The 26820-nt window shown below is 53.0% G+C and overlaps 1 protein-coding gene across 9 annotated transcripts in view; it reads left to right on the top strand.

Annotated features, from left to right (window-relative positions):
• GSE1 (Gse1 coiled-coil protein) overlaps positions 1-26820 on the top strand; it is a 392245-nt gene that overhangs the window by 189006 nt on the left and 176419 nt on the right. For 2 of the 9 annotated variants that reach the window (XM_060185073.1, XM_060185069.1), the window contains exon 1: positions 11365-11986. The exons of the other annotated variants lie outside the window; for them this stretch is intronic. In XM_060185073.1, coding sequence (XP_060041056.1) covers positions 11944-11986 — 43 coding nt within the window. In that variant the 5' untranslated portion in view covers positions 11365-11943. Of the gene's footprint in view, positions 1-11364; positions 11987-26820 lie in introns of those variants that run through there. 9 annotated transcript variants of the gene reach the window in all.

Genomic DNA, 26820 nt, shown 5'->3' with positions numbered 1-26820 from the left:
ACTGTGAGGCAACCCCCTACCCTTACCACTGCCGCCCCCCCCCCCCAGCCTTCCCAGACACACCCAGGCCATCTGCACCTGCCAGCACCCAGCCTGGGCAGCAAAGACTAATAAAGCTAAGCCACTGCCTGACCTCACAGATTCTCTACTCTCTCCTCCAGTGTGTGTGGGTGGGGGTGAGGAGTGATCTTCATGCCCTGGGGTCTGCTCTGTCTCCATTTGGAAGTCCTCATGGGGGGAAGGGGTTGGTGGGGGCTGCCCCAGGCCTGGACTTTCCTTCCTTGAATAGCTGTTTCCATGAGCTGCTCAGCCCCATTGTGTGCTGGGAAACATACCCGGGCCCAGCCTCAGGGACCCGAGTCAGACTTCCAGATCCTACTATGCAACTTGATCTATAATCAACTGAGTAACTGTCACATCTTGATGGATGGTCTTTCAAAAATGCTGAGAGTCCAAAGGTGGGACTGTGGGGAGGGGGGCAGGGGTGCTGGAGGGGAAGCATTACTGTGCACCTACTATGTGCAGAGAGCAACCCCTGATGTATGCATGTATTGGCCTGGCAGATGGACATAAGGTCCAGAGAAATGAGGTGGACCTTTGCCCAAGGGGAAAGAGGTACCCTGACCTTCTGGAACCTTCTAGTGCTATTTTTATCTGTTTGTTTTCCCAGAGCATTGCTCAGCTCTGACTTCTGGCAGTGCTGAGGATTGAACCAGGGGCCTCTAAGCTTCAGGCATAAAAGTCTTTTGCAGAACCATTATTCTGTCTCCCCAGCCCTGGAACCTTCTACTAAGAGGGAGACCCTGCCCCTTGGCCGCCTACTCTCCCTCTTGCTCACTCCTCAGTGCTCCTGCCTCCCTCCATCCCTCCTTCTCTCCCTCTATCACTGAGTTAATGCAGAGTGGCAGGGGGTGGGGAGCCTAACCTGCCCCCACTCGCGTCCCCCCCCCACAGGAAACCACCAACGTGTGGATGAAAGGGCTGCGCAGCTGCCTCTAACAGGTGAGTCCCATGCGGGCGGCTTGAGGGCCTTCTAGAGAAACCCGTAATGAAGTGCAGCTGTGAACTCTGGTTTTGGGTCAGAAAGGCAATTTCTCATCTCTGCTCACAGCCATCCAGTTGAAAATCCGGGAGCTGTTTGCCTGTGCTGGCCCATAGATTCCTCCCCCTACTCACCCCCCCGCCCCCCCCTCCCTTGCCAAAGCAGGCGGCTCTGCAGCATCAATATTGACGCTGTCAGAGGCAGGTGGCCAGGGTGCAGGGGGGCGGGCTGGAAAGGCGGCTTACAGCGCCCCAGGGGGCTGGCGAGGTGGGAGCAGGGAGCAGCTGGTCCTGGTGCTCTGGGAGAGCAAGAGGCTGTTTTTCCTCTCATTTTAATTGGTCTTTGTGACTCTAATGGTGGCCTGGTGCACCTCACTGCAGTGCTGGCCTGGGGCTTCTGCCGCAGTGCATCTGAGGCTCAGAGGAGGCGCCAGGCAGCTGTTCCCCCCACACACACACACACAGACACACACACACACACACACACACACACACACACACACACTTTGGGCTGGGGCAGGGCCTGGAAGAGCCTAGAGACACAAAGCAGGGGGGCTAGGAGCCCTCAGGGCCCTGTCTGGGACAGCTGCCCTGGTTAGGCAGCAGCATCAAGGGGCAGGGGTCTGGCTCTCCCATCCAGTCTCTGTGCCACCTACAGCTGCAGGGTCACCTGAGAAGCCAGTTTCTGAAAAGCACAGATGAGCCCCAGGAGCCCTGGCCAAGTGAGACTGACTGGAAATGGGAGCTGGGTATGGATCCTCTCCTGACGCTGGGGAGCCAGCCTTCTATACCACCCACTCCAGTCCCCCAGGGCTGCTGATGGCCAGGATTCGTGCTGAGGGTGCAGGGCATCTGCAAGGAGCCCAGCTGGGTGGGCATGGCATGGGTGGTGGCTCTGAGGTTTGTGTGTTGCCGTGTAACCATGGCAAAGTAGCTTGACTTTTTTTTTTTAATATTTATTGTGGATAGAGACAGAGAGAAACTGAGATGAAAGGATAGGATGGGAAAGAGAGAGAGAAGAGACACACCTCCACTGCTTGTGAAATTCCCTCCCCCTTCCCCCACAGGTTGGGACCTGGAGCTTGAACCTAGGTCCTTGCACATGGTAATATGTGCACTCAACCAGGTGTGCCACTACCTGGTCCCCAGTAGCTTGGCTAATCTGATCTCACTCCTCTTGACATATAGAGCCGTTGGAAAAGCCACTTGGAGAATCTACAGGATGACAATTCTATTGAAACTCATCCCCACCTTTGGGGGAAAGAAATACAAATGACTGTACCTGAGCAGATCCACCCCAATATCCCCCACCTCCAGCAGGTCCCCTGTGTGGAGTTGGTGATACAATGTCACCCCCACAAACCCTGCTACGTCCAGGTGTCCTCTAGACATTTTTCAGGGTTTTAACTCAGCTAGTAGAATACACACCTTGCATATTTGGGACCCTGGGTCCAAGCCTTGATAGCATATATGACACAGTGGTCTTCTGGTTTATCATAAAAATCTAATTTAAGGAAGGTGGCACAGTGGATTAAGCACTGGACTCTAAAGCATGAAGTCCTGAGTTCAATCCCCAGCAGCACATGTACCAGAGTGATGTCTGGTTCTTTCTCTTACTCCTCCTATCTTTTTCATTAATAAATGAATAAAATTAAAAAAGAAAGAAAATTGAGTGTATGGATTCTATAGTCATTTAGAAAAAAGAAATCTAATGTAATTAGGGACCAGAAGATAGCTCAGTGGCTAGACCACATCCTTTACTGTGCACAAGGCTATGGTTTTGAGGCTGGGTACCACCTGGGAATACCAGGGATGGTATGTAGGGTCTGCTGTGGTGTCTTTCCCTTGCCCCCCCACCTCTCCAGATATAGAATCAAAAAACTCAAGCCAGTCAGTAGTATAGTACATGACAGTTCATTTCCTGGTTTACATTTTAAAAATAAAATGAAAAAAATTGCTATTCTTCTGAATTTTTTTTTAAATTTATAGTGTGTGAGGGATGGGGAGAGAACATAACATTACCCTGACATGTGTGATGCCAGAAACTGAACTCTGGACCTCATGCTTGAAGTTCCCATTTCATACCCACCGTGCCACCTCCTAGACCACTTTATTGAATTTTTATCAAAAATATCAAGTTTATTAAGACGTGACCTCCACACAGTGATGTTCACATTTTTATACAGGTACACCATGGATACACTTTCATGCATGAACACAGAGGTGAAGCTGCCGCCAAAATCAAAATATGCATGCAGTTCCACATACCAGAAATTACTAGAGTCCTTCTTACAGCCATACCTCCCCAACCCAGCCCAGAAGAGGTCTGTTTTCTTTAAGATTGACTATATATTTGTTTTCTGAGATATAGGTAGACTGACAGGGAGGGAGGAAGGGAGAAGCAAGAGAATCACTCTGGCACCTTCAGTACCAGGCACTGAACTTGGAACCTCATGTTTATAAGTCTAGAGTTCTATCACTATGCCACCTCCCAGGTCATAAGAGGTCTAATTTCTGTGTCCCTTTGGATGATATTTACTAGAATAATGTCCTGGACAGAAGCATCCAGTGCAGAGAACTGGTGTCCAACCTCCCTTGCTGGGTTTTCTGTGGTCAAATCCATGTGGCTTGCAAGTCTGACTGTCTGTCCTAGTGCCCAGGGGGTGTGGACAACCCCCCTGCCTTGGTCTGGCAGCTATCCACAGACATCCAAGAGCTTACTGTGCTTTCATTCTCCCAAGCCTAGCTCTGTGTGCTCCACTGAGGTTTCAAGAACAGGCCTTTCTTTCTGGGGGTTCTGAGGCTGGTGGGGGGGGTGGGCTGTCAGTGCTGGCTGGCTGGGTCTTGCTGAGGCCACTTCTGGCTAGTGGGTGGCACCTTCTCCCATGTCCACACAGCCACTGCTTTGTGGGCCAGGGCCTCACACATGTTCTCCACCATGGTGCCTAGGCCAAGAGTTTGGTTCTCTTTTCCTTTAGAGAGAAGAGAGAAAGAAGCCCAGGGCACAGCTCCACCCCCTCCCATGCTGCACCTTGCCCTGAGCTCTCACCTGTGCTGAGCTGGAACCTAGGCCCTTGGCCCTGGAAATGTGTGGGCACTAGTGGGATGCAGAGTGCCTTCTGGGCTACCCTGGAGGTAACAGCCACCCACATTGTTTCCCAAAGACTCTCTTCCAGGTGCCTGCCTAAGGGGCTTGGAACTCCAAAGGATGAGCTGGCTGCAAACACTGCAGCTCACCACCTCCGGGAAGTCTCCCCTCCTCTGCCTGCTGGGAACATGGAGGCCAAAGGTCATGATGCCTTGGCATGAGCCAGCCAGCCCCAGAGGCCACCAAGCCAGACCTCACCCCCACACCCAGGCTGGCTCCCACAGTGCCCTGAGCAAGAAGGGCTCATGCCACCTCCCAGTGCATTGTGCCACTTTGACCAAAGAGGGTCCCTTTGTACCTGCCTGAGACTCACAGCCAGTGCAAAGAATTGTATTTTCATAAAATGGATGGGAGGGTGAGAGCAGCACCCCACAATTAAACCGATTATGTCTTGCAATAGAACTGCCTGACTCTGCTGCCCTAATTGGGTGGTGCTTGCCAGCTGGGTCCCTGCAGGTTTATTTATTTACCCAATCCTCGAGGGCCAGGACATGGAGGTGAACATGGGTGCTGTCCCCGGCAGACTTTCAGGATGCAGGTACCGGGCCCCCGGCCAGTATCTCAGCAACACAGGCTGTTCCCTCACAAGGCCTATGGTCATGCTCCCTTGGGGGCTCACAAAGTCCAGGAGAAGGCCCTGAGCATACAGACTCCTGGTGCAGACACCCCCAGACAGAAGCAGCTGGAGGGCGGGCTTTGGGGACATTTTTCCGGCAGTCTATTGGCATTTTCCTCCCCATTTGTTTAATTCAGGTTTTTGTTTTCTTTTTTCCTGCTAGAGTTATCACTGGGGCTCGGCACCTGCATAGCCCTACCGTTCCCAGTGGTCTTAAAAAAATATTATGGGAGTCGGGCTGTAGCTCAGCGGGTTAAGTGCAGGTGGCACAAAGCACAAGGACTGGCATAAGGATCCCGGTTCGAGCCCTGGCTCCCCACCTGCAGGGGAGTCGCTTCACAGGCGGTGAAGCAGGTCTGCAGGTGTCTATCTTTCTCTCCCCCTCTCTGTCTTCCCCTCCTCTCTCCATTTCTCTCTGTCCTATCCAACAACGACGACATCAATAACTACAACAATAAAGCAACAAGGGCAACAAAAGGGAATAAATAAATAAATATAAAATAAAATTAAAAAAAAATATATATATATTATAACAAGGAGTCGGGCAGTAGTGCAGTGGGTTAAGCACCTGTGGTGCAAAGCGCAGGGACTGGCATAAGGATCCCAGTTCGAGCCCCCAGCTCCCCACCTGTAGGGAGTCGCTTCACAAACGGTGAAGCAAGTCTACAGGTGTCTATCTTTTTCTCTCCTCTCTCTGTCTTCCCCTTCTCTCTCCATTTATCTTTGGAGAGAAAACAACATCAATAATAACTACAATAAAAAATTGTAACAGATGAGAGACACAAAGAAAGGGAGAGACACCTCAGCACTGCTTGTGAAACCTCACACAAGTACTCCCATGAGGTGGTCACAGTCTCAAACTCAGGTCCTCGCGCATGGTAACATGTGATTTCTACCTAGTGAGCCATTTCTTGGCCCCCTTCCCAGTTAAGTGGTTAACAAACCCTCTGAACACCTCCTTTCTGTTCTGCCTGAGTGCTAGGTGGGTGAGGACTGGGGGGTTGTTGGTGCCTACACCCTATCCTGTGGGGCAGCAAACATCTTGGAGGGACTTTTTGCATGGGCATATCATGATGATAATTAACCCCTGCCCCCCAGTCTCTGTTTGAGGATTTGAGTCCCCTGAGAGCTGCCCCAGGATACTGCTTACATAGAGCTCTTAAGTTCCCCTCTGTTGAATGGGGCATTAATAACAACAAAGCAGGCAGCCCAGGAAGTGGCACAGTGGATAAAGAATTAGACTCTCAAGCATGAGGCTCTGAGTTCACTCCCCAGCATTGCATGGGCCAGATGCTCTGCATCTCTTTCTCTCTCATCAATAAATACATCTTTAAAAAAAATAAATAAACAATAATTCCCACAGTGGAGGAAGACTCTAGATTAGCTGGTGAGGGAATAAAGGAAGCTGTTGGAAGGCTTTATAATTAAGATTATGTGGGGGTAAGGAGATGCTCAGTAGGTAGAATATGTGTGTCTTATCATCATGCTCAAGTTTCTGGCTTCAAGTCCTAGCGCCATCTGGGAATACCATGGTGTCTTCCTTCTCTCTGCACCCCCCCCCAAATACAGAATTAAAAAGTAAGGGACCAGGCAGTGGCACACCTAGTTAAGTGCACACATTATAGTGCACAAGGACCCAGGTTCAAGCTCCTAAGCCCCCCCTGCAGGGGAAAAGCTTCACAGGTGGTAAAGCAGAGCTGCAAATGTCTCTGTCTCTTTCCCTCTCTATCTTCCCCTCCCCTCTCAATTTCTGTCTCTTTCCAAAAGTAGAATATTTAAAAAATTAAGCTGGCCAGGCCGGGGGTAGACATGGACAAGGTCCTGAGTTAATTCCCCCATGCCACATACTAAAACCCCCATGCCACATAATAAAACCATTCTGGCTCTGCCCACCAAGACCCCCACCATGCCCCAAGCCCTTGCCTCTTCCTTTCCTACACTTCAGACAATAAGTGGGAGAGGCAGTGGACAAGAAAGTACTACAGGTGTGTGTGGGGGGCAATGAAGGATTGCAGAGGGGCTGCGTGGGGGGTGGGAGAGGCAAGGACAGCCCTTGCTTTTTTTTTTTCAGGGTCAAGTCTTGGCTGAATGTGCTCAGTGTAGCTGCCAAGGGCTGGGGTTGATAGTGAACCTTGTCCCACCTCCTCAGACACAGCTGGTGCTAGCTCCATAGGCACCCCACCCCCAGCCATGCCCTCTGTGCCCTCACACTCTAGGGACATCTTCACTGTGACTCTGAAGCAAAGCTGGGCTACATTTCTCAGAGAGCAAACTGAGGCTCAAAAAGGCTGATGGCCCCCTGGAGCCCCTGAGTTATCTCATTCTTCTGGGAAGGGGTCTCCAAAGGGCAGGACAAAGGTGGGGAGACCCTATTCCAGGATGTGCCAGGCTTGGGGTACAGAGGGAGTGTCCAGACCTGGAGCTCCAGGGGCTGCTGGGGGGTGGGGGGGAGATTGGCATTACAGGTGGGAGCCCAAGCCCTTTGCCCCCACCCAGGGCACTCTAGCACCTCCCCATTCTCACTCCTCTGCACCCCTCCCCCCATGCAAGCTGTGCAGGTATTGAGGGAATGGCGCCCACCCGAAGAACACACTGTCACATCACTTTCCTGCCTGCTGTGTGTATGAGGACTCCAGGAAGAGGGATCTAGCACCCAGAGGGTAAATTGCAGTGAGTGAGCTGGGGTCCTGGAGGTTTTCAAGGGGGCTATTACAGGACCCCCCCCTCCCCGCGCGCCTTGGCCCTGGAGGGGAGGCAGAAATAGGCCTCCTGCATCACTGAACCCACAGCAGCCTATAGCCGCGTGACCAAAGGGCTACAGAGCAGATCAGGGCACCCCCAGAAATGCTGTCCCTCAGCCTTCCAGCCCTGGGTGGCTGAGTTGGTGGCCTGGCAGACTCTGGCCTCTTGGCTTTAGCTCTGATCCCTGAAGAAAGGGCAGCAGGCTCTGCCCCAAAGCTGTGGGGAAACCCAGTAAGGACAGAGACAGCCAGAGCTTATCTGGGAAAGGTCAGGAGCCCTGAGGCTGGGGCTGGGGGTCAGGGGCAGCTGAGTCAGGAAGCAGGAGGTGGTGGGCTGTGACCCAGGAAGGGACACAGGCCACCCAAGTTTCTCTCCTGTCACCACAGGGGCCCCTGGCTTTCCTGAACTGCTGGCAAGTGATGCTTCCTCACCTTTCTGAAGGGGAAAGTCCTGTGAGGTGATGCTGCCTCAGGACTTGGCTTCCTAAGGACAGCAAGAATGGTAGTCAATATTTTGAAGAAAGTCTGGATTCCCAGCCGTAACTCCCTCCGTCCACTCCTTGTCTTGTCCTGAGGCTGACTACTGACCCCAGTCCTGGGGGACTGAGGCCTCACCTGTAGGTGTGGTGTCCCACCAAGCTGGTACAGGTGTGCTGTCATTTTCCAGGCCTCTACTGGCAGGCCCCAGGGGTTGTAGAGACTTCCTTCTTGCTACGGTGAATGATATCATTCGTCTCCACTCACCTAGTGGTTTCTCATACTGCTTGTGCTCATCTGCCTGGAAATTGTGGAGTGGGGCTAGCCAAGGGATGTGCCAAGTGCTAGTCCAAACACTGACTCTTTGTGGTCTGTTAGCTATCTGTCAAACCTTCCAGAGTCTCCATGGTCTTTCCTTAGTTGTCTGTTGAGGAGCAGATCTAGGGCTGGGTGTCAGTTTCCACCTGCCATTTGTTCCAGGTTCTTGTGCAGTGAACTTAGACAACTGTACTTGGTCACCTTGCTCCTAGGTCTTGGGCTACCTTGCCATCAGCATCACCCTGAGTTGGATGGTTGGGCTTCAGGAGCCCCACCACCCTAGTTGCCTTTAGACCCGTGGCAGACCAGAGTGTTTGTGCCCACTGCCCTTCTCGGTCCCTTTTGGCCATGTGCTTAATAGGACATGACTAGGAAATATAGTGGGATGAAGGGGAGTGTCCTGGAGATCCCATGGATTATATCTTCCCCCAGTTCTTGCCCAGCTGGCCTCCTCAGCACAGGATAAGCAGGGAGCAGGTGGAATGCTCCTGCCCTAGGGGTGGAAGCAAGCTGTGCTTCCTGCTTTGAGCCTGAGTCCCAGGCCAGATAGCACATCTCCTCTAGTCATGCCCGCATGAACCACCAGTGTGTTCAAGGTCAGTGCGCTGGTCTAGAGGAGCCACCAGTCCTTCCTGTTCCCAGGCCTTTCAGCAGTGTTCTTGGCTCAGGCTGCATCAGGCACACACCTGTAATCTAGAAATACTGAGGCTTGGGCCCCCTTTGCAGAGCGCTGGATGTGATTGGTCAGGGTGGGGCTCTGGCCCCATAGTTTCTTTTCTTTCCTTATTTCTTGTTTTATTTTATTTTTTATTTTATTTATTTAATGAAGGGGTCAAGAGATATCTCCCTTAGTAGAGAGCATACTTCACCATGTTCAAGGTCTGGGTTTAAGTCTTGGTCACCATATGGGAGCATCTGTACAGGGAAGGCTTCATAAGCAGTGGACAATGCTGTGGTTGTTTGTTCTCTCTCTCTCTCTCTCTCTCTGTGTGTGTGTGTATGTGTGTGTGTGTGTGTGTGTGTGTGTGTGTGTCTCTTAAAAACAAAGCAGTGGAACTATGCAAGTACAGAGCCCCTGAGAGGACCCTAGTGACACAGAGAGAATATAATGAGGGAACCAGAGCAATATGTAATATATATATATATATATATATATATATATATATATGAGAGATACCAGAGCACTACTCAGCTGTCATTTATGGTGGTGCTGGGGATTGAACCAGGGACCTCAGAGCCTGAGTCTTTTGCATGACCATTATCCTCTCTCCCCAACCAGCATCATTCTTTCATGTGTGCTACAGAATAGCAGATTCAGGACCTTGTGTGTATAAGTCCTGTGCTTTGGTGCTCTGCCACAGCATGTCTCCCCAGCCACTCAAGCCCATTCCCATGGGAGGGGCACCCTGCCACAGAATCTGAAACCTAGTCGATGCCTGCTGGACAATGAGAAAGCCCCTTCATCAAATGCAACATAGTTCATGCAAAGTCCAGCACTTGAGAAGAAGAGTGGGGGGAGGGGTCTGGTTCAGGTGAACAAAGTCTTGGCATCTTCCCTCTGGACAGGACCCAACAGCAACCTCTCCTAATATCGTCTTTGGGGGCATTAAGGGAAGGGAGTGAGGTGGGAGTGGTGGAGCAGAGAACAACATGGACAGCTGTACTTGGTGTCTTGGCATCCCTGCTTGTAGGGCTTGTGTTGGCTCCCATCAGCACACCACCATCAGTTGGTAAGGGTTAGGGTGGCCTATGCATCTGATCTCCTGGGGGAGCTCTAGAAAGTGGTGGTGCCAGGGTTCCCATTCCAGAGATATGGTTGTACAGTCTATTCACCCAGATAACATCCTGAGGGTGGCATCAAATGGCCCTAGGTGGTTCTAATCTGGCTACCTCAAGACCCCTCAGGGAAGGCTATTCCTCAAGCTTGAGTCCTAAAAATCACCTCAGTGGGAGATTCCAACTGTTACGCCCCCCCCCCCCATGTAAATTAGAATCACCTGGAGCTCTCCAGCCTGGGAAATGCCCAGAATCCAAGCCCCTGGTGGCTGGCGGCTCCAAGATTCTGAGCTGGGGAGCCAGGCTGGAACCACATGCCCCTCAATCCCCGCTGAGTTTCCGCCTGGCCCGCCCACCCTGTGCAGCTCTTCCATCAAGGGGTCTGAGCCTCTGCTCACCTCCCCCACGGTCTTCTCCTCCTGGGTGACTTTTTCCTGGCCCTTCCCAGGCTCCAGAGAGACAGCCAGCAGCCTGCCCCTCCCTCCCCCTCTCCTCTCCTCCCAGCCGGTGGCTCTCAGCGCCGGCTTGATTTAGTAGGCGTTGGAGGAGAAAGGCAGATTGAAGAGTCACTAAGAGCCTGGAGCTCGCCAGCACTTATCTGAAAAGGAGAGGCCAGCCGCCCCTGGGAGGGAGCTAGGGTGCAGGAAGGAGTTCACCTCTGCGCGGGGGAGGGTGCTCTGCGGGGCTGCTGGCACACAGGGCTGCCCTGCCCTCAGCTGGCAGTGAGGGCTACCCCTCCCAGTGCGGATTGAGGGGGAGGCGAGCGGCTGGCCGGGGGGGAGCCCCTGCAGTGGCGCCTGCGGGCAGGGCTCGGCCCCTCACTGCCCTGAGTCAGGGAACTGAGACCCTGGGCGAGCAGAGTTGCCAGCTGGACCCTGGGGAGGCGTCCTGGGGCTCTTTCGTGGGACAGGGGAGGGCCCCCACACAGAACCTTTTGCTGGTTTGCCTGCCCTCCCCTGCCAGCAGCCCCCTTCCTTCTCCCCATGAAAAAAAAAATACAAAAGAAAAATGCGCCAGTGCCCAGGTCTGGGGAGCCCCAGCCCGCGGGATAGAGAAATGAAAAGCGGCCCCAATTAGAGGCTTTGGTTCTGCAAACTTGATGCTCGGCACTTGAACTGTCACGGCGGAGCCTTAATTAGCAGCGGCGGGGGAGAGGTCAGGAACAACTCAGCAGTCTTGACAAGCGCGTTATCAAGTGCAGAGGAGCGGGGGCTGCCCGGGGAACGGGCGGGGCGGCGGGGAGCAGGGGGAGGCGGCGCGGGGGCGCGGGGCGCGCGGGCGGGCGGGAGGAGGGAGGCGGGAGGCGCGCGCCCCAGCAGAGGAGCGGGAAGGGGATAAAATGGTCGCTGCCGGGCGGCCGTGCAGCCCCGGGCGCTGGTGCGTGGAGCCTCGGGCGAGGGCACACTGGGCGCTTCCGGGGGCAGCTTGAAAAGCTGCTCTGGCCTCCCCGACCTCCCCACTCCCACGCCATTCCCCCGGGCGCTAGGACACCGCCCCAGGCTTCCTGCAGGGGGTGCCCCCAGGCTGTTCCTTACCCCCCAACTCAAAGCCCCAGAACTCCACCCTCTCCCCCTCCCGGACCCCCCCCCCAGTTCACAATGTGTGTCTGGGGAATCTCCCGGGCTGTCCCGTGACCCCCTGCGCCCCCTTAGCTCCTCCCCAGTTCCCAGTCCAGGAGCTCAGAGAGCTGGAGTGAACCTCTTGCTTGAATCACCCCGCCAGTACCATCTGTGCCCCCACTCCAGTGCGACCCCGCCGCAGGCTATGCCGGGGAGCCCCTCCTAGAGTCCCTCCAAGTCCCCCCAGCCCAGCGGGGGCAACACAACATGCTGAGCATGAAGACCTGGTCGTCCCTGCTCCAGAACCTCAGTAAGTGCGCGCCGCGCCCCCCGTTGACAGGGAGAGGGGAGGGGGGCAGGGAGGGAGGCGGCGGCGGGGGCGACCCCGGATTACCTCCAGGTCGCCCGCGCTCCCCAGGCGCGCCTGCCGCCTCCGCCTGTCAACTCGGAACAGAAGCCAATCGATTTATTTTTTCAAAGCAGAAAAGCCCCATCTGCCTGGCTGTCTGGCTGTGCCTGTGGCCCGTCCAGGGGCTGGCGGCCGAGGAGCGTGGAGAATCACCTTCAGATCCGGCCCCGGCGAGGTGGTGGGGTCAACTCTCAGCCCCAGAGTGGGGGTGTCAGCCAGGAAGCCAAGAGAGAAGGATGAAGGGAGAGGGGCTCCACTTTCCTCACTGGAAGGTGGGGAACAGGGTGTGATGTGTGGCTTCATCTGGGACTCCCCTCCCTCTCCAGAAGGACTCTTCCAGTGTCCAGGCTGTTGGCCCCCTGACCTTCTTGCACCTGGCCTGGGGGCCAGAGAGCAGGATGTCACCAAGCTCTGGGTGGTGCCCAGGGGAAAGGGATCAGCAAGACCCTGAGGCCCAGGGCCATCCCTACCAACCCAGGCTGTAAAGCTGAAGGATTTCCTTTGCTAGAGGGGCAGGGTGACAGAGAAGGCAGTTGAGGACAGCAGTTCAGTTTCCCCAGGTCCCTTCAGGATGACTCTGGAGACAGAGGATAAGTAGGTGGGGGAAGTGGCCTACAGCACCCACGTTTCCTTCCAGGGGGACCAGCTTAGGATGAGAGGAACAGCTGCCCCAGGATGCTTTCCCTGCTCCCCACTCACCCTCATCTCATGCTTCCTTGGGGGAATCTCCCAGGCCCCCTTCCAGCCCCTCCCTTCCAGCCCTGTGACTGTGTTTGCCTCTCTGCCTGTTTGAACTGCAGCTTTGAAAGCTTTTTGCCTTTTGAAAACTCAGGGTGGGGAGACTGGCTTGCGGAGAGGTTGTGAACGGTTGATGATTATAGTCCAGTGGGTAGAAAGAGCTTAAAGCAAATCTCCATCCATCAGATGTCGGCTTAAGCGCTCTCTCGCGTGTCCCAGGGTGGGGAGGCACCTCTAAAAAGGAAGAGGGGGGCCTCATCCTTGCTGTGAAAGGAACCTTTCACATGTCTGACTCAGGTATCTGATCACGGCTCACCTCTACCAGTGCTTTTGATCCCCTTCCTCACAGGGCTGGGGGTTGGTGAGGGACAGTGGGTGTCCCTTGCCCAAAGGGCCCCTCACCAGCAGGCCTGAGCCTCAGTTTCCCTAGGGTGCACAGGACGGCTGCAGGCAGGGCTATACCACCTTCTGTAGGCAGTGTCCTTGGGAGCTGAGCACCCCTGCTTTCTCCCGATCCCCACTGTGCTTTTCCTTGACCTCACATCATTCAAGAGTGGCCAGGAGGAGCATACTGGCACACTGCTTGGGGTCCCTGGACCCCCTCGAAGACATCACCTGGGGTCTTCCTCTGTGGAGACTGCCTTTTGTCTGTAATCAGGCTTCACGATAGCCTCAGAGGACATGCACGGGCTGTGTGTCTTTCAGTTTAGCAGGTGGAGAAACTGAGGCTCATGAAGGCCACTCCTTAGGGCCACACTGCCAGTGAAGAGCAAGGGAAAGGCATTCACACAGCCATGCTCCAGAGCCACATCCCTGGCCAGCTGCCCATGGAAGGAACTGGTCACCCCACTCCAGGGCACCTTGGGTAGCTGTCAGGGAGAAGCAGGCTTCCTCTACAGCCTGGCCCTGCTAGCAGGTAGGGCCCAACCTCCCCCAGGCAGCTAAGGCTCCACCTGTCACTGCACCACCTGGCCAGTCCTATCCCTACCCAGCATCTCAGCCACTAGGGAGTCTCAGGCATAAGGAGAAGAGTGCCAGGCCTTGAGTGTCTTTCCCTTGGCCACTACCTTGTTGCTGTGTGACTTAGGACAGGCAGCCTAACCTCTCAGTACCGTGGCCTCCCTTTGTTACTTGGGAATGATAGTTCTTCTCTCCTAGGGGTCAAGATCAAACTAATCAGTAATAGTAACAGTAAACACCAGCAGGCAAGTAAATGCCAGCAGCTTCATTCTGTAGTTACCCCGCCTGGTGGTCTAGCTTGAATGCTGCCACCTCCAGGAAGCTTTCCAGATTCTAGATGGCTCTGAGTCCTCTCTCTTGCCCACGGGGCCTCTATCATGTTTCCAGAGAGTCTGTGCATGTTTTCTCTGTCCTGTGGGTTGAAACTTTTGCTCTCATTTCAGAACCCTCAAAGGTACAGTGTTGTAGCAGGTGTCCACCGAGTGCTTGCTGGATGAGTGGGAGCGGCTGTTTTTCTGGCCAGCATCATCTGTCCAGGTTTGCTTCTTCTCCCTGAGTTCTGTGAGTTCTTGGCTCTGACAGGCATTTAGAATAACATCCCGGTCAACATGGACCCTTTGGGCCCCCCTGAATGTTCACAGTCTCCTGGCTCTGAGAGCTCCTTCCTCAGAGCCAGGAAAGCAGGTGTATATCTGGACCCAGCTAGGTACTATGGGTGGGCCATGGGGTTCATTGTTGGGGGCTGTGACCCCCAAAGTCAGGTCAGAGTGCTCAGCCGCTGGCCAGGGTGCCAGGAACTGGATGCAGGTGCCTTGTGCTGGAGTGAAACCTCCTGGGGAAAGTATCTTGCATTGCTCTCCAGGTGGGAGTGGTCCCAAGGGGCCCTTGGGGGAAAGGGTCTGTGTGACCCTGTGGTCTCTTGCTGCTGTAGTTCTAAGAGACCCAAACTACATTCCTGCTGAGGTCCTGCAGCTTCATAGGATCCTGATGGTGGTCACTGATTGTGACCATGGACATCGCGGGGTCAGCTGTGGATGGCAGGCAGACCCTTTAGAGAAGCAGGGGGCAGCTTTTCCTCTACCAGGAACAATGGAAGGGTAGGGCGAAAGGCTGGTGATGGAGGTGCCTCCTCTGTGCCTTTGATTTTCAGTAAGAAAACCAGACAACCCATGTCCAGCTTGGCAAATAAATCTTCCTTTATTACAAATAAGAAGAAGAAGCAGCAGAAGGAGGAGGGGGAGAAGAAGTAGAAAAAGAAGAAGGAAGAAAGGAAAAGAAAGGAAAGAAAGAAGGAAGTAGAAAGGAAGAAAAAGAACAAAGTCTCTGGAGAACTTCCATCAGGAAGGAAGAGGCAGATAAAGAAGTGGGATTATGGGGGCCAGGCAGTAGTGCACCTGGTTAAGTGCACACATTACAGTGTACAAGGACCCAGGTTCAAGCCACTGGTCCTACCTGCAAGGGGAAAATCTTCACAAGTGGTGAAGCAGGGCTGAAGGTGTCTCTCTCCCTCTCTGTCCTCCCTCCTTTCAATTTCTCTCTGTTGCTTCTTCTTCTTCTAGCATTTGCCCTTCTTCCGTAGCCAGTCAACAGCGTCAGGTTGAGCCTGATGTAAAGTTTCGAGACCTCCTTTGAATCTGGAGAGGTGGCAGTCGTTGACTATGTGGGTCATAGTCTGCCTGTAGCCGCAGGGGCAGTTCGGGTCGTCTCTGGCTCTGGCTCTCTGTTGCTATCCAATAATAAGTAAATAAAAATATTTTAAAAGAAGAAATGAGATTAAGCAGAGGACTGAACAGAGGGGTTCCTGGGTTCAGCAGGAGATGGAAGGGTCACCTGGCCAGGCCCGGCAGTTAGGACCCAAATGGCCTTGCTCTGCATCTTCTTGGTTCCATGTCCTTTGGCTTGACCTCACTGTGCTTGTGTTTCCTCATCTATATAAAGGGAGGCAAAGATAGTGCTTATTTTGTTCCAGAATGAGTGGCAGCTCAGACTACCATAGAACGGGGGCTCAGCATAGCAGCAGTTGGTTTAGGCTGGCCTTCTCACTCAGGGTCTCCTGCAGTGGTGCTCGGGAATGTGCAGCTAGTTAGAGAACCTGAAAGGAAATTAACCCAGAGAAGGTGACCCAGCACCAAGTGAGCAGTGCTTCTCTGAGAAAGTGCACCAGTGTGTGTACACACACACACGCACACACGCACGCACACCTGGTGGGGGCAGATCCACACAGGATGTGGCTACCAGCCAAGGAGCCATTGAAGGCAGCAGCCTTGTACCCTCTCTGCTCCATACTTCTGGCAGGAGAAGCAAGCCACCCTTAGACTAAGGGAGGCCTGCCTGGTATGAAAAGAACACAAGGAAGAGCCCTGCGCTGTTTGTTTCCTGTCTGCAGATTAGAGGCCCCAAGGCTGGAAGCAAGGTGACAGAAGGGCCTGACCTCACCACCATCTGGGACAGGGTGGAGCAAGGCCTGGCTCCAGCCCACAGGTGCCACCCACATACATGCCCAGGGAATGTCTGGTGTGTTGAAGCTGGGATGCTCTCTGTAGCACCCCTGCAGCACTACTGTGTGTGGTCAGTTGGGTCACTTCTCCCCTCCTCTAGAAGGTGAGCTGTATGGGGGAGCTGACCTGTGCCTGCCCAGAACATGTTGGAATAAGTAGGTACTGAGCCTTTGGCCACCTTCAGAGGCCATGGAGCACTGGGTTCCCGCTGCCCACTTGCCCCCTGCTTCCTAGCCACTTCTGCCACCAGATAGATGTAGACACTGAGGCCCTCAGAAAGTGGGCCAAGCAGCCACCTCAGCCTGCTGCCCAGTGAAGTTGCCCTCTGGGCATGAGCCATAGCATGGACCTCCTGTGCCGCCCAGTGACCTGGGATGCTCCTAAGCCTTTGCCCTCTTGCTCTGGGTTTTCCTCTGGTATCTCATGCTGGGGTGCTAGGCTCTTCATGCCAGTGACCCCCACAGAGCCAGAGGCATTGTGATCATGCCAAGTCTAGGAGTGACAGCCACCAGGAAGGGGATGCAGGGTCCCCAGGATGGGGATACTGGCAAACCCCCAAGTTAGGTTGTCTGAGAGTGAGAGGGGCCATTCCCCACCCCCACCCCCAGCCACTGGCATAGAGAAACCCTGGCACCCCAGTGGATGTGCCTTTTAATTAGAGACAATGAAAACCGTGTCACTTGAGGGCAGTTTGGGAGCTGCTTCAAGGAGGGAGCCGAGAGCCCTGGTGTAACCTGAAAAAACTGCAAAGATAAAATAAAACCCACTGCATTTGTAATAGCGATTATCTCCTGACACACAGCGCGATGCCATCTGGCAGGCACACAGCCCAGTGGAGCTTGAGGCAGGGGTGGCGGAAGGGGGCCGCCACAGGGCAGGCAGGGGGGAGGGCTCCCACAGCTGCCCCAGCCAGCACTCCCACTGTGGAGGCCCCTGGGCATGTGGGAGCTCTGTCAGCCCACCCTGCACTTCCTCAGTGTGGCCTCCTCATCTTACAGATTCCTGCCCACAGCACTTCTTCCCGCATGGCTGATTGAGGAGGCAGGTTCTCAGCACATTTGCAGGGAGCCATGGTTCTGTGGTGCCAGAGCCCCCTCGTTTCAGTACTGGGCATTTGAAGACAACATCCTTTCTCTGATCTCAGCAGCCAGGCTTATAAGATGAAAGTGTGTTAACTCAGGAGTTAGTGCAGTGGATAAAGCATTGGACTACCAAGCCAGAGGTCCCATGTTGGATACCCAGCTTCACATGTGCCAGAGTGATGTTCTGGTTTGTTTCCTCTCTTCTCTCTCTCTCTCCCCTCATTAATAAATAAGTATTTGTTGTTGTTTTAATTGAAATTGGCCTGAACTGGCAGTATAATTCACCCAGTTAGGGTTCCTGCTGTTACCATTTTGGGTGTTTTTTTCAATCTTCTTTTTTTTAAAAAAAAATTATTATCTTTATTTACTTATTAGATAGAGACAGCCATAAATGGAGAGGGAAGGGGGAGGGAGAGAGGGAGAGAAACAGAGACACCTTGCATCATTGCTTCATCACTTGCAAAGCTTTACTCTTGCAGATAGAGACTAGGGGCTTGAACCTGGGTCCTTGTGTATTATAACATGTGCTCTCAACCAGGTGCATCACCACCCAGCCCTGTTTTAAGTTTCTTTTTTGAAATATTTTTATAGAGACAGAGAGAAATTGAGAAGGAAGGGGGAGATAGAGAGGGAGAGAGGCAGAGAGACACTTGGAGCATTCCTTCACCTGTTGTGAAGCTTGCCCCCTGCAGTTGGGGACTGAGGGCTTAAATCCACTTAATCAAGTGTGCTACTGCCAGCCCCTCTGCTTTGCCATCATGTAACCCAGGTTCAAGTCCAGCCCCTGTTACACTGCAGGGAGCTTCAGTGCTGGTGTGTCTTTCTCTCTTTGACTGAAAAAGTCAGTTTAGAGTGGTGAAGCCATAGTGATGACCAAAAAAATGTCAAGTATAACCCTCCCAATACCATGCCATCTCTTGGGTCATTCATTCATTCATTCATTCATTCACTGCAACTAGTGCTGAACTCCTAGTGGAAGCACAGGGTGGGCTCCATTGTCTCAGGGATGCAAAGATTGCCCCTGTCACTTAAGTTGGAGAAAGGATTCTTTAAATCAGTGGTGACACCTCAAGGCATTTGGATGCTCTTTTGTTACTGTGTTGGTGTCAGGAATGGAACCCAGGTCCTCACACATGCAAAGCAGGTGCTCTACCCCTGAACTACCAACTAGGACAATCAACTAGAGTAGATGTGTCTTTGTTGGGGTGGAGTGGGTGTGCCGTGTGCATTGTAGGATGTTGGGCAGTACCCTGGCCTCCATGCACTAGATGTTGGGCTATTCCCTCAGTTGTGTCCCAAAGTGCTTCCAGTCCAATATCCCCAAGCAAAAGGGCCCCCTTGAGAACCATGCCTGAATTTCCTGAGGCTGTACTTAGGACCACAGAGTGGGAACCAGAAGTGCAAAATCAAGTGTGGTTAGGCTGAACTCCGTTCAGAGGCTTCAGGAGAGACTCCATCCTGCCTCTCCCAGCTCTTGGGGGCTCCAGGTGTCTTTGGCTTGTGGCTGTATGTCTCCATCTCTGCCTCTGTTCTCACATGGCCTCTTCCCACATCTCACCTTTTGCTTGTGTCCAGATTCCCTTCTTATAAGCACTCCATATTTTTTGGACCTGGGGCCATCCTAACCCAGAATAACTTCATCTTGTCTTTATCACATCAACAAAGACTTTATTTCCAAATAAAGCCAGATCATAGGTTTTTGGGTGGGCATATGTGTAGGGGCTTTGTTGAACCAGCACAGTGAGGCTTTCATTGGGGGGAAGGTACAAGGTATGGGTCCAGTTGGCCAGGGAAAGCCCTCCAGTAGGATGGGAGCAGACACTGCCCTTCCTTCAATAACCTCCTCACAGAGCTCCAGCACTAGGTCAGGTCCTGTCCCACAGCCACTGAGGACATGGCAAGACAGCTGTGGGAAGCTGGGTTGTATGTAACAGAGGAGCTGTTCAACCCTAAAGCCATCTCAGGGTGCAGGCAATCTGGGGACCAAGTTGGAAGGCAAGGGGGTTAGCTCCACAAATGGAACTTAGATGTGACATTAATTCTCTCATAGTTCTGGAGACTTTCCCCCTTTCAAGGCTCTAGGGAAAATTCCTTCCTGCCACTTCAAGCTTTAGGGGTGACCATAGTGCCTTTGGCTTGTAGTCCCACGCCTGCTCTGACTTCACACAATGTCTCCCATTTATACCCTCTTAGAGGGACATTGGCCATTTCATTAGGGTCCGCCCAAGAATCCAGACTCATCTTTCAAGATCCTTATTGATGTTTGCAAAGGCCATTTTGTTTCACAATGAGGTGGCATTCACAGGTTTGGGGTCTTAGAAATTAAGCTTATCTAGTGGTGGAGCAGGATTCAGCCTCCCTCTGGGGAGGGGAAGGGAGGTCAATAAAGATCTCTTAAATGCTTTGCATGTCAGCTGGTCAAGCTCCACCATTCAGATAGCACCTGCCCCCCCCCCCTCCCGTGTGAAGGGTAGGCTTGCTCCTATAGCCACCCAGGCATGGAGTGCCAGGCCATAAGAGTGGGGAGTGTAGAGGAGGGGAGGCAAGGTGTTGACCTACCTGGGCCTCAGGTCTGGGGGAGGTTGACAGTCCTGGGCAGCCTGTTTTCAAATGGCTTGCTGATAGTCTTGTCTCCCCAAGCAACCTTCCCTGCCCTCTCCTCTGCTCTCCACTCTACCCCACCATGTTGACAGCTGTTGTTCCTGGGAGCTAGGCAGAGAACAGCTGGAAGTGCAGGGGGAGGCAGTGGGAGTGGGGTGAGCGAGCGGTAGGGATGCCTGAGGGGTTGTGCCAGCCTGGGCAGGGAGTCACATTTCATTTCTCTGCAGCATTTCCCACCATTAAACCTGAGTGCCTGGTGCTAATGGCTCAGCCCTGTGCTGGGAGAGGCAGGGAGAGGTAGGAAAAGCCAGGGAGAACCAGTCCCTCCCTGAGACCCGTCGCCAGCCACCTCCCTCTCATGCCCATTCCATGCCCTCTCTTCCTCCAACGTACCCCTCCCTCCCCCCACCCTAGCTACCCTTTGCCTGGAACTGAACCTGGGGGATATGAAGAGGGTGCAGAAGTGTGGGCCTGTGTGTCTGCAGTGAGGCTGCACTGAGAGCTTGCCCTTCAGTCCTCGCCGCCTCTAATTCATTGGACGTGCCCCATGGCTGCGTCTCCCCTAAACCCTGCCCTGGTGCCTGCATCTCACCATAATCTGTGCTGCCACTGACTGGCCTCTATCTCCCATCATACATGGGGCCACTGCTCATCCTCTGAGCCCCAGATAGCAGCTAGCATAGCCTAGGGACCATCAGTAGTGAGCTGTAATGACATCCTTGGAGGATTCCTTGACCCCCATGCCAGCCTTTCTTCTGGACCCCTTGGGGACTGAGGGACTGAGTGTACTGTTTCGACCCCCTTCCACCTCTTTCATCCCACACCCCCCCACCATCCATACAGCAGTCCACTAAGGAAGGACAAGTTGCAGCTTTAAGCATGTAGGGTTTTGTGAAACGTTTATCTTTTTGTCATTACTGGGGCTTCACTACTCTAGGCTGACTTTATCAGGTGTGTGTGTGTGTGTGTGTGTGTGTGTGTGTGTGTGTGTGTGTGTGTGTGTGTGTGTGTGTTTTGGGGGGAGGCTATAGCACTGAAACTTCCTTCAGTGTGGTGGGGGCTGGGCTTGAACCTGGTTTGCACACATAGTGCACTATCCACATGAACTATTTTGCCTCTTTGAGTGTTGTGAATCTGTAAGCCCCGTGCTGGGGGAATCAGACCTCACATGGACAGGCCCACAGACTTTATCCAGGGCTCTACCTTCTCAAGGGGGTTGGGCTCCCACTCTTCCTTGGGGTACAAGAAGATGTCCCAAGATAGCCAGGGCTGCAAACCAACTGAGGCAGAGACTCATGGTGTCCCAGCTCCACCACTTGGGTTCCCTCATGTCTGAGCATGCTGTGCTTCTGTCTGCCATGCCTGATGCTCCGGGGCATTTGAAGCTAAGCTGCCAGGATGCTGGTGCCCACTGCCAGGCCTGCAGTTCTGGAGGAAGCTCACTATAAGGAATAGGCTGTCTCATGATCACCAGGAAGGAAAGGGAGTCAGGTGCCTATCCACCAGGACATGCTTTTCCTCAGGGGTTATGCGGGTCCCTGTCTGAGAAGGATGTGCTCCCCAAAAGGTAGGGTGATGGGGGAGTTTACAGGGACCCATGCCACAGCTGGCTTCTGGTCCTCCATTCTTGCACAGAATCAGCAGTGCAAGATGAGTCAACGGCACTGTCATGCCCTGTAGGGACATCCTCGGAGATTTCCCTTGTCCTAGATGTGGAACCTTGCAATTGCCACTGTTGTCTTTTGCTCCCCGGGTCTACTTGTGCCAATCATTTTTTCCTCACTTACATTTTTTTTTTTTGCCTCCAGGGTTATTACTGGGACTCGGTGCTTGTCATGCGAATCCACTGCTCCCAGTGGCCATTTTTTTCCCTTTCTTTTTGTTTAATTTCTATTTTATTTGACATGAAAGAGAGAAATTAAGAGGGGGAGGGGAGATAAAGTTGACTCCAGAAGCATGTTCTCTCTGACGTGCCGTTAGCTGGCTCTCTAGCCAAGACAGAACTTATGAGTATTTCATTTTTTTCATTGTTTTCTTCCATTATTTTACTTGTGATTTATAGTAGGTTACAAGACTGTAAGATTACAGTGGATAGCTCCACACCACACCCACCACCAAATTTTTCTGTCCTCACCTTCTCACCTCCCAAAGAGAACCACCAGAGTTTTCCCTGTCTTTCCACCCTGTCCCCTCCTCACTTGCCTGGCCTCTACCCTGGGAAGGTCCCTCCCTGCAGGGCTTCCACCTGCCCTTATCCTTGGGTGGCCTCCTGGGACCCTGGAGTCACTCACCAACCACAGTGTGGGCCTCAAAGGTTTTTTAAGTTTTAGATTCTTTCTTTATTTTTGCCTCTGGGATTTTGCCCCTGTACAGTTCCACCACTCCTAGGAGACTCTCTTTTTCTTTTTTCTTTTCTTTTTCACATAAAGAGTGAGAGACAGGGAGATAAAGAGGAGGAGAGACAACCCACACAACACTGTTCCACTGCTCCTAAAGCTTCCCTGCGCATATCAAGCTCCCATACAGTGGCCCAGGTCCTTGCATTTGGCAAAGTGTGTGCTTTACCAGATGAGCTGTCCTCTGCCTCACCACCTCTGTTCTCAACAGCTCTTATATTGATAGTAAGATCATACAGTCTGTGGCCATTGGTGTCTGGCTTCTTTCAAGCTGTAAGGTGTGTAGGCCTCACTCCCTTCCATGGGGAACACCATTATGGGGTGATCTATATTCCTCTGTGAACACCGGGGATGTCTCTTGTTTGGGGGCTGCTTTGAATACATGTTTATGAGTCTGTCCTCTGGGCCTCAAACCTAGAATCACTCACTTGGCCTCCTGGCCCTTGGGTCACCAGGCACCGGGGGGACAGAATGGGTGTGCACTGTCATGAGGGGTCACATGCCACCATGTGCCCGACACTGGCCCAGCCCTCCCTCCCATAAGGCACTCTAAACTATGACTCTTTGGCACACAGTGGGGAAACTGAGGTCTGTGCTGGTGGTTCCCACCTCAGACTTCATGTGAGATGTGAGGGCTCTAGACCTCTCCTGCTGTCTCCTGCTCCTGCCCGCTGCTCTCAGAGTGCTGTGGGATAGGCTCTGTTCCCATCTGATGGATGAGGAGATTGCAGCCAGAGAGGCCCAGCCACAGGCATGGGGATTAGATTTCAGTTCAGCAGGCAGTGTGAACCCAGAATGTAATGCCTGAACCCCGACCTTCTGAGCTGGACATGAAGCTAGGACAGAGGGAAGTTCTAGTGTGCCCCTGGGCATGTTCAGACTTGGTCCTTCAGAACCTGTGTCTCAGGTTTCTGCTGTCTCCAGGGGCTTGGACCAGCTGTGTTCCCCTCCAGCCTCTGCCTCTACTCGCTGGCCTGCTCACAGTTCCCAGGGCAGCCCCAGAGAGCTCCCTATTCCTCAGCCTGCCTCCCTGGATTTTCTTGATTATGTGGTATGGTCCTGGGGTCTCTTCTTTGTCACAGACAACCTGGTGGGCCCCCCATTCTTCCCCGGAAGCACAAGGCAGCCGGTAGCCTGGCTCTGTGCCCACTCTGTGTAGGGTGTCCAGTTGCCTTCCCAGGAGACTCAGTGGGGACACCCAGCCAGGGTATTATTTTCACAGAGGCAGGGGTGGGTTGTGGGGACAGGAGGCTCCTTGGGAGCCCGGGGGTGGGGGGGCAGGCTCAGTGGCCCACCCTATCAGGGTAATCCAGGCTTCCCAGTGTGATTTCTTTTTGCTTGACTCCCTAGCATCTCCTCCCTGAGGTCTCAGCTGGAGGCCCAGATGCCCCCCTTCCTGAAAGACTTAACTCCAAGCAGCTGGGTTCCACCCCAGTGAGTGACAATCTAGTCCTCCAGGGAGCAGCCTGCACAGAAACCCTGGTTTCTGGCCCCCTTCTGGGATGGCTCCTGCTGCCTTAGCTCTGGTTTCAGTTTCATGTTTTCTCTGTCCTTTGCCCCCCCCCCCACCCCCACCCCGGGCCTGCTGGCTCCAGCCAGCTCTCACTTAGATGTCCCAGGTTTGAGTCCCAGCTCTTCCTGGCTGCTGTGGGATCTCAGCATTGCCCCCAGGCACTCCACACTACAATTTAGGGGGCCGTTAGTAAACATACTTCACCAGGCTCAAGGACCCGGGTCAAGTACCTCTCTCATCCCTCCTCTGAACCCCCCCCACCACCACCACATGGGACCATCACACAAAGGAACAGCATCATGAGTAGTGAAATGGTGCTGTGATGTCTCTCCTGTCTTTTCTTCCTCTCTGTCTTTTACACCCTCTCTGGAAAATAAAGGTAGTGGGGGAGGAGAGAAAGAGAGAGAGTATGAAGTCTGCTGGGAAAAGTAGAATCATGCAGGCTTAAAGATCTATAAAGGCCTAATGGCCAAACAATTTTTAAAAAATGGAATGGAGATAATTGTATCTCCTTTTTGTATTGTGTTTTCTATGGCTCTGAGAAATGAACTCTAGGGCCTTATACATGCATGATACCACCACCAAGTGGCCTCCTTTGCCCAATATAGCCTCCAGGGTTATTGCTGGGGCTCAGTGCCAGCACTACAAATCCACTGCACCTGGAGGCCACTTTTTCCATTGTTTAAATTATTATTATTGGCTAGGATAGAGAAAAATTGAGAGGGGAGGGGAAGATAAAAAGGGAGCGAGAGGGAGTCGGGCGGTAGTACAGCGGGTTAAGTGCATGTGGCACAAAGCGCCAGGACCGGCGTCAGGATCCCGGTTCGAGCCGCTGGCTCTCCACCTGCAGGGAAGTCACTTCACAGGTGGTGAAGCAGGTCTGCAGGTGTCTATCTTTCTCTCCCCATCTCTGTCTTCCCCTCCTCTCTCCATTTCTCTCATCCAACAACAATGACATCAATAAACGAAGAAAATCCCAGGATGGAAAAAAAAAAGGGGGGTGGGGGAGAGAGAAAGATAGACACCTACAGATCTGCTTCACTGCTTGTGAAGCACCAAGGGGTGCTTCCCACTCCCACCCCTGTAGGTGGGAAACTGGAGGCTCCCCTCTAGTGCTGAACTCAGACCCAGAACCTCAGGCATGATGGGACGGTATCTCCCATCTCCGGAGCCTCTCATTTGAAAGATGAATGGAGTTTAAATCCCATAAAGTATGGAGCTCAGCATCCGGCTCTTCAACCATGGCTTTGGTGGGAGAATAGGCTTGTATCAGGCTCAGAGCTGATATGGAGATGGTAGTGCTTAACTTCAAGTGAGGGCAGAGAAGGATGTGATGCCTGGGAAGGGCTTTGTGAGATGCATACCAATTTTCTATCAGGATGGGGTGTGCCCTCCACATAGAAGAACTCACGTTCATCCTTTGCAGACGAGCTCTTCCTGCTCCCCAGGTGGGAGTGAAGACCCCACTTTGATGAGACTGAGAGCCTTTGATCAGCCCCTGGTGGGGAGAGGCTTTTGGAGTGCTTGGTTCTGTGCCTTGGCAGTTTGGCTGCATTTGGGGTACCCTGGGCCCAGAGCTTTGCTCCGTGTGAACCTATTGTTCTCACCATGACCCCACTTTATAGACGTGGAAACTGAGGTTCAGAGCTGTTACTTGTGGCTTCCAATGGGAGCCACTGAGAAGAAGCAGGCGGCTGCTCCTCCCCCAGCCCCATGTGCATGGTGGCCTCCATGGGCCGACTGTCTCCTCAGCACAAGGTCTGGGACACACCCCCCCCCAAGGAGACCTGAATCACTTCACCTCTGGTTCCACAGGCTTGTGGACTGCAGACAGGAGCTGCGACTGCCTGGCTGGCTATCAGGTTTGTGCAGAGGCTCAGAGGGTTGAAAAAGGTCCTTGTGAGCTGCTACGTGTCTACGCACTGGCTGTTACCATCATCCCCAGATGAGCAGAGGATAATGGTGCCTGGGAGCCACCAGAACTCACAAATCCTCCCACAATGGGCAGCTCTCTAGAGGGGTTGCCCTGAGTGTGAAGAGAAGGAGAGGATGCTCTTGGAGCCTCTCCAGAGGAGGGTGCTTCTGAGTTATGTACCACCCCCCACCCCACAGCTGAGCATTGTGTGGGGCGGGGAACTGGGCCATCTCAACACTTAGCATGTGTGCAACCTGTGCCTCAGTTTCCCCCTCTATAAGATGTGGATAGTAGTTGTCCCTCTCCGTGGGATTGATATGAAAATGAGCGTAAGTCTCCTGGAAGGGCCGACTCTGTTCAATGCTCAACTCTTGTTTTACATATTTTTTTCTGCCATGAGGGCTTCTTCACTGACATTCTCCATGACTGCACCATGATTCCTCTGCTCCTAGTGGACAATCTCTATATATTTATTTTAGATAAAGGGTGAGAAATAGAAGGAGAGACGCTATATCTCTGCTCTACCACTCATGAAGCGTCCCCTCTGTGGAAGCTCATGTGATAACCAGGGTTTCAAATCAGAGTATGCTCTCTACTAGAGGAGTAGACTTCTTTTTTAATACTTTTTATCTGAAAATATTTATTTTACCAGAAGGAGAAGAGAAAGAGAAAACAATATAGTGGTCCAAGAGGTGGCACAGTGGGTACAGCATTGGACTCTCAAGCATGAGGTCCTGAGTTCAACCCCCAGCAGCACATGTACCAGAGTGATGTCTGGTTCTTTCTCTCTCTCCTATCTTTCTCATAAATAAATATGAGAGAGAGAATGAGAGAGAGAGAATATCAGAGCATCATTCTAGCATATGCAGTGCTGGGGACAGAACTCGGGGCCTCATGTATGCAAGCCCTGCTCTCTACCTGCAAAGCTATCTTCTCAGCCACAATATTTTAATTTTTTCTTTTTATGAGAGACACCAGACCACTGCTTTACCATGCATGATCATTCATTCTTTCTTTCGTTTTTAAATCTTT

This window comes from Erinaceus europaeus, chromosome 2 (assembly GCF_950295315.1).
Source record: "Erinaceus europaeus chromosome 2, mEriEur2.1, whole genome shotgun sequence".
Taxonomy (NCBI): Eukaryota; Metazoa; Chordata; class Mammalia; order Eulipotyphla; family Erinaceidae; genus Erinaceus; species Erinaceus europaeus.
Note: the sequence above shows the minus strand (reverse complement) of the source record. Positions and strands in the feature narration are given on the sequence as shown.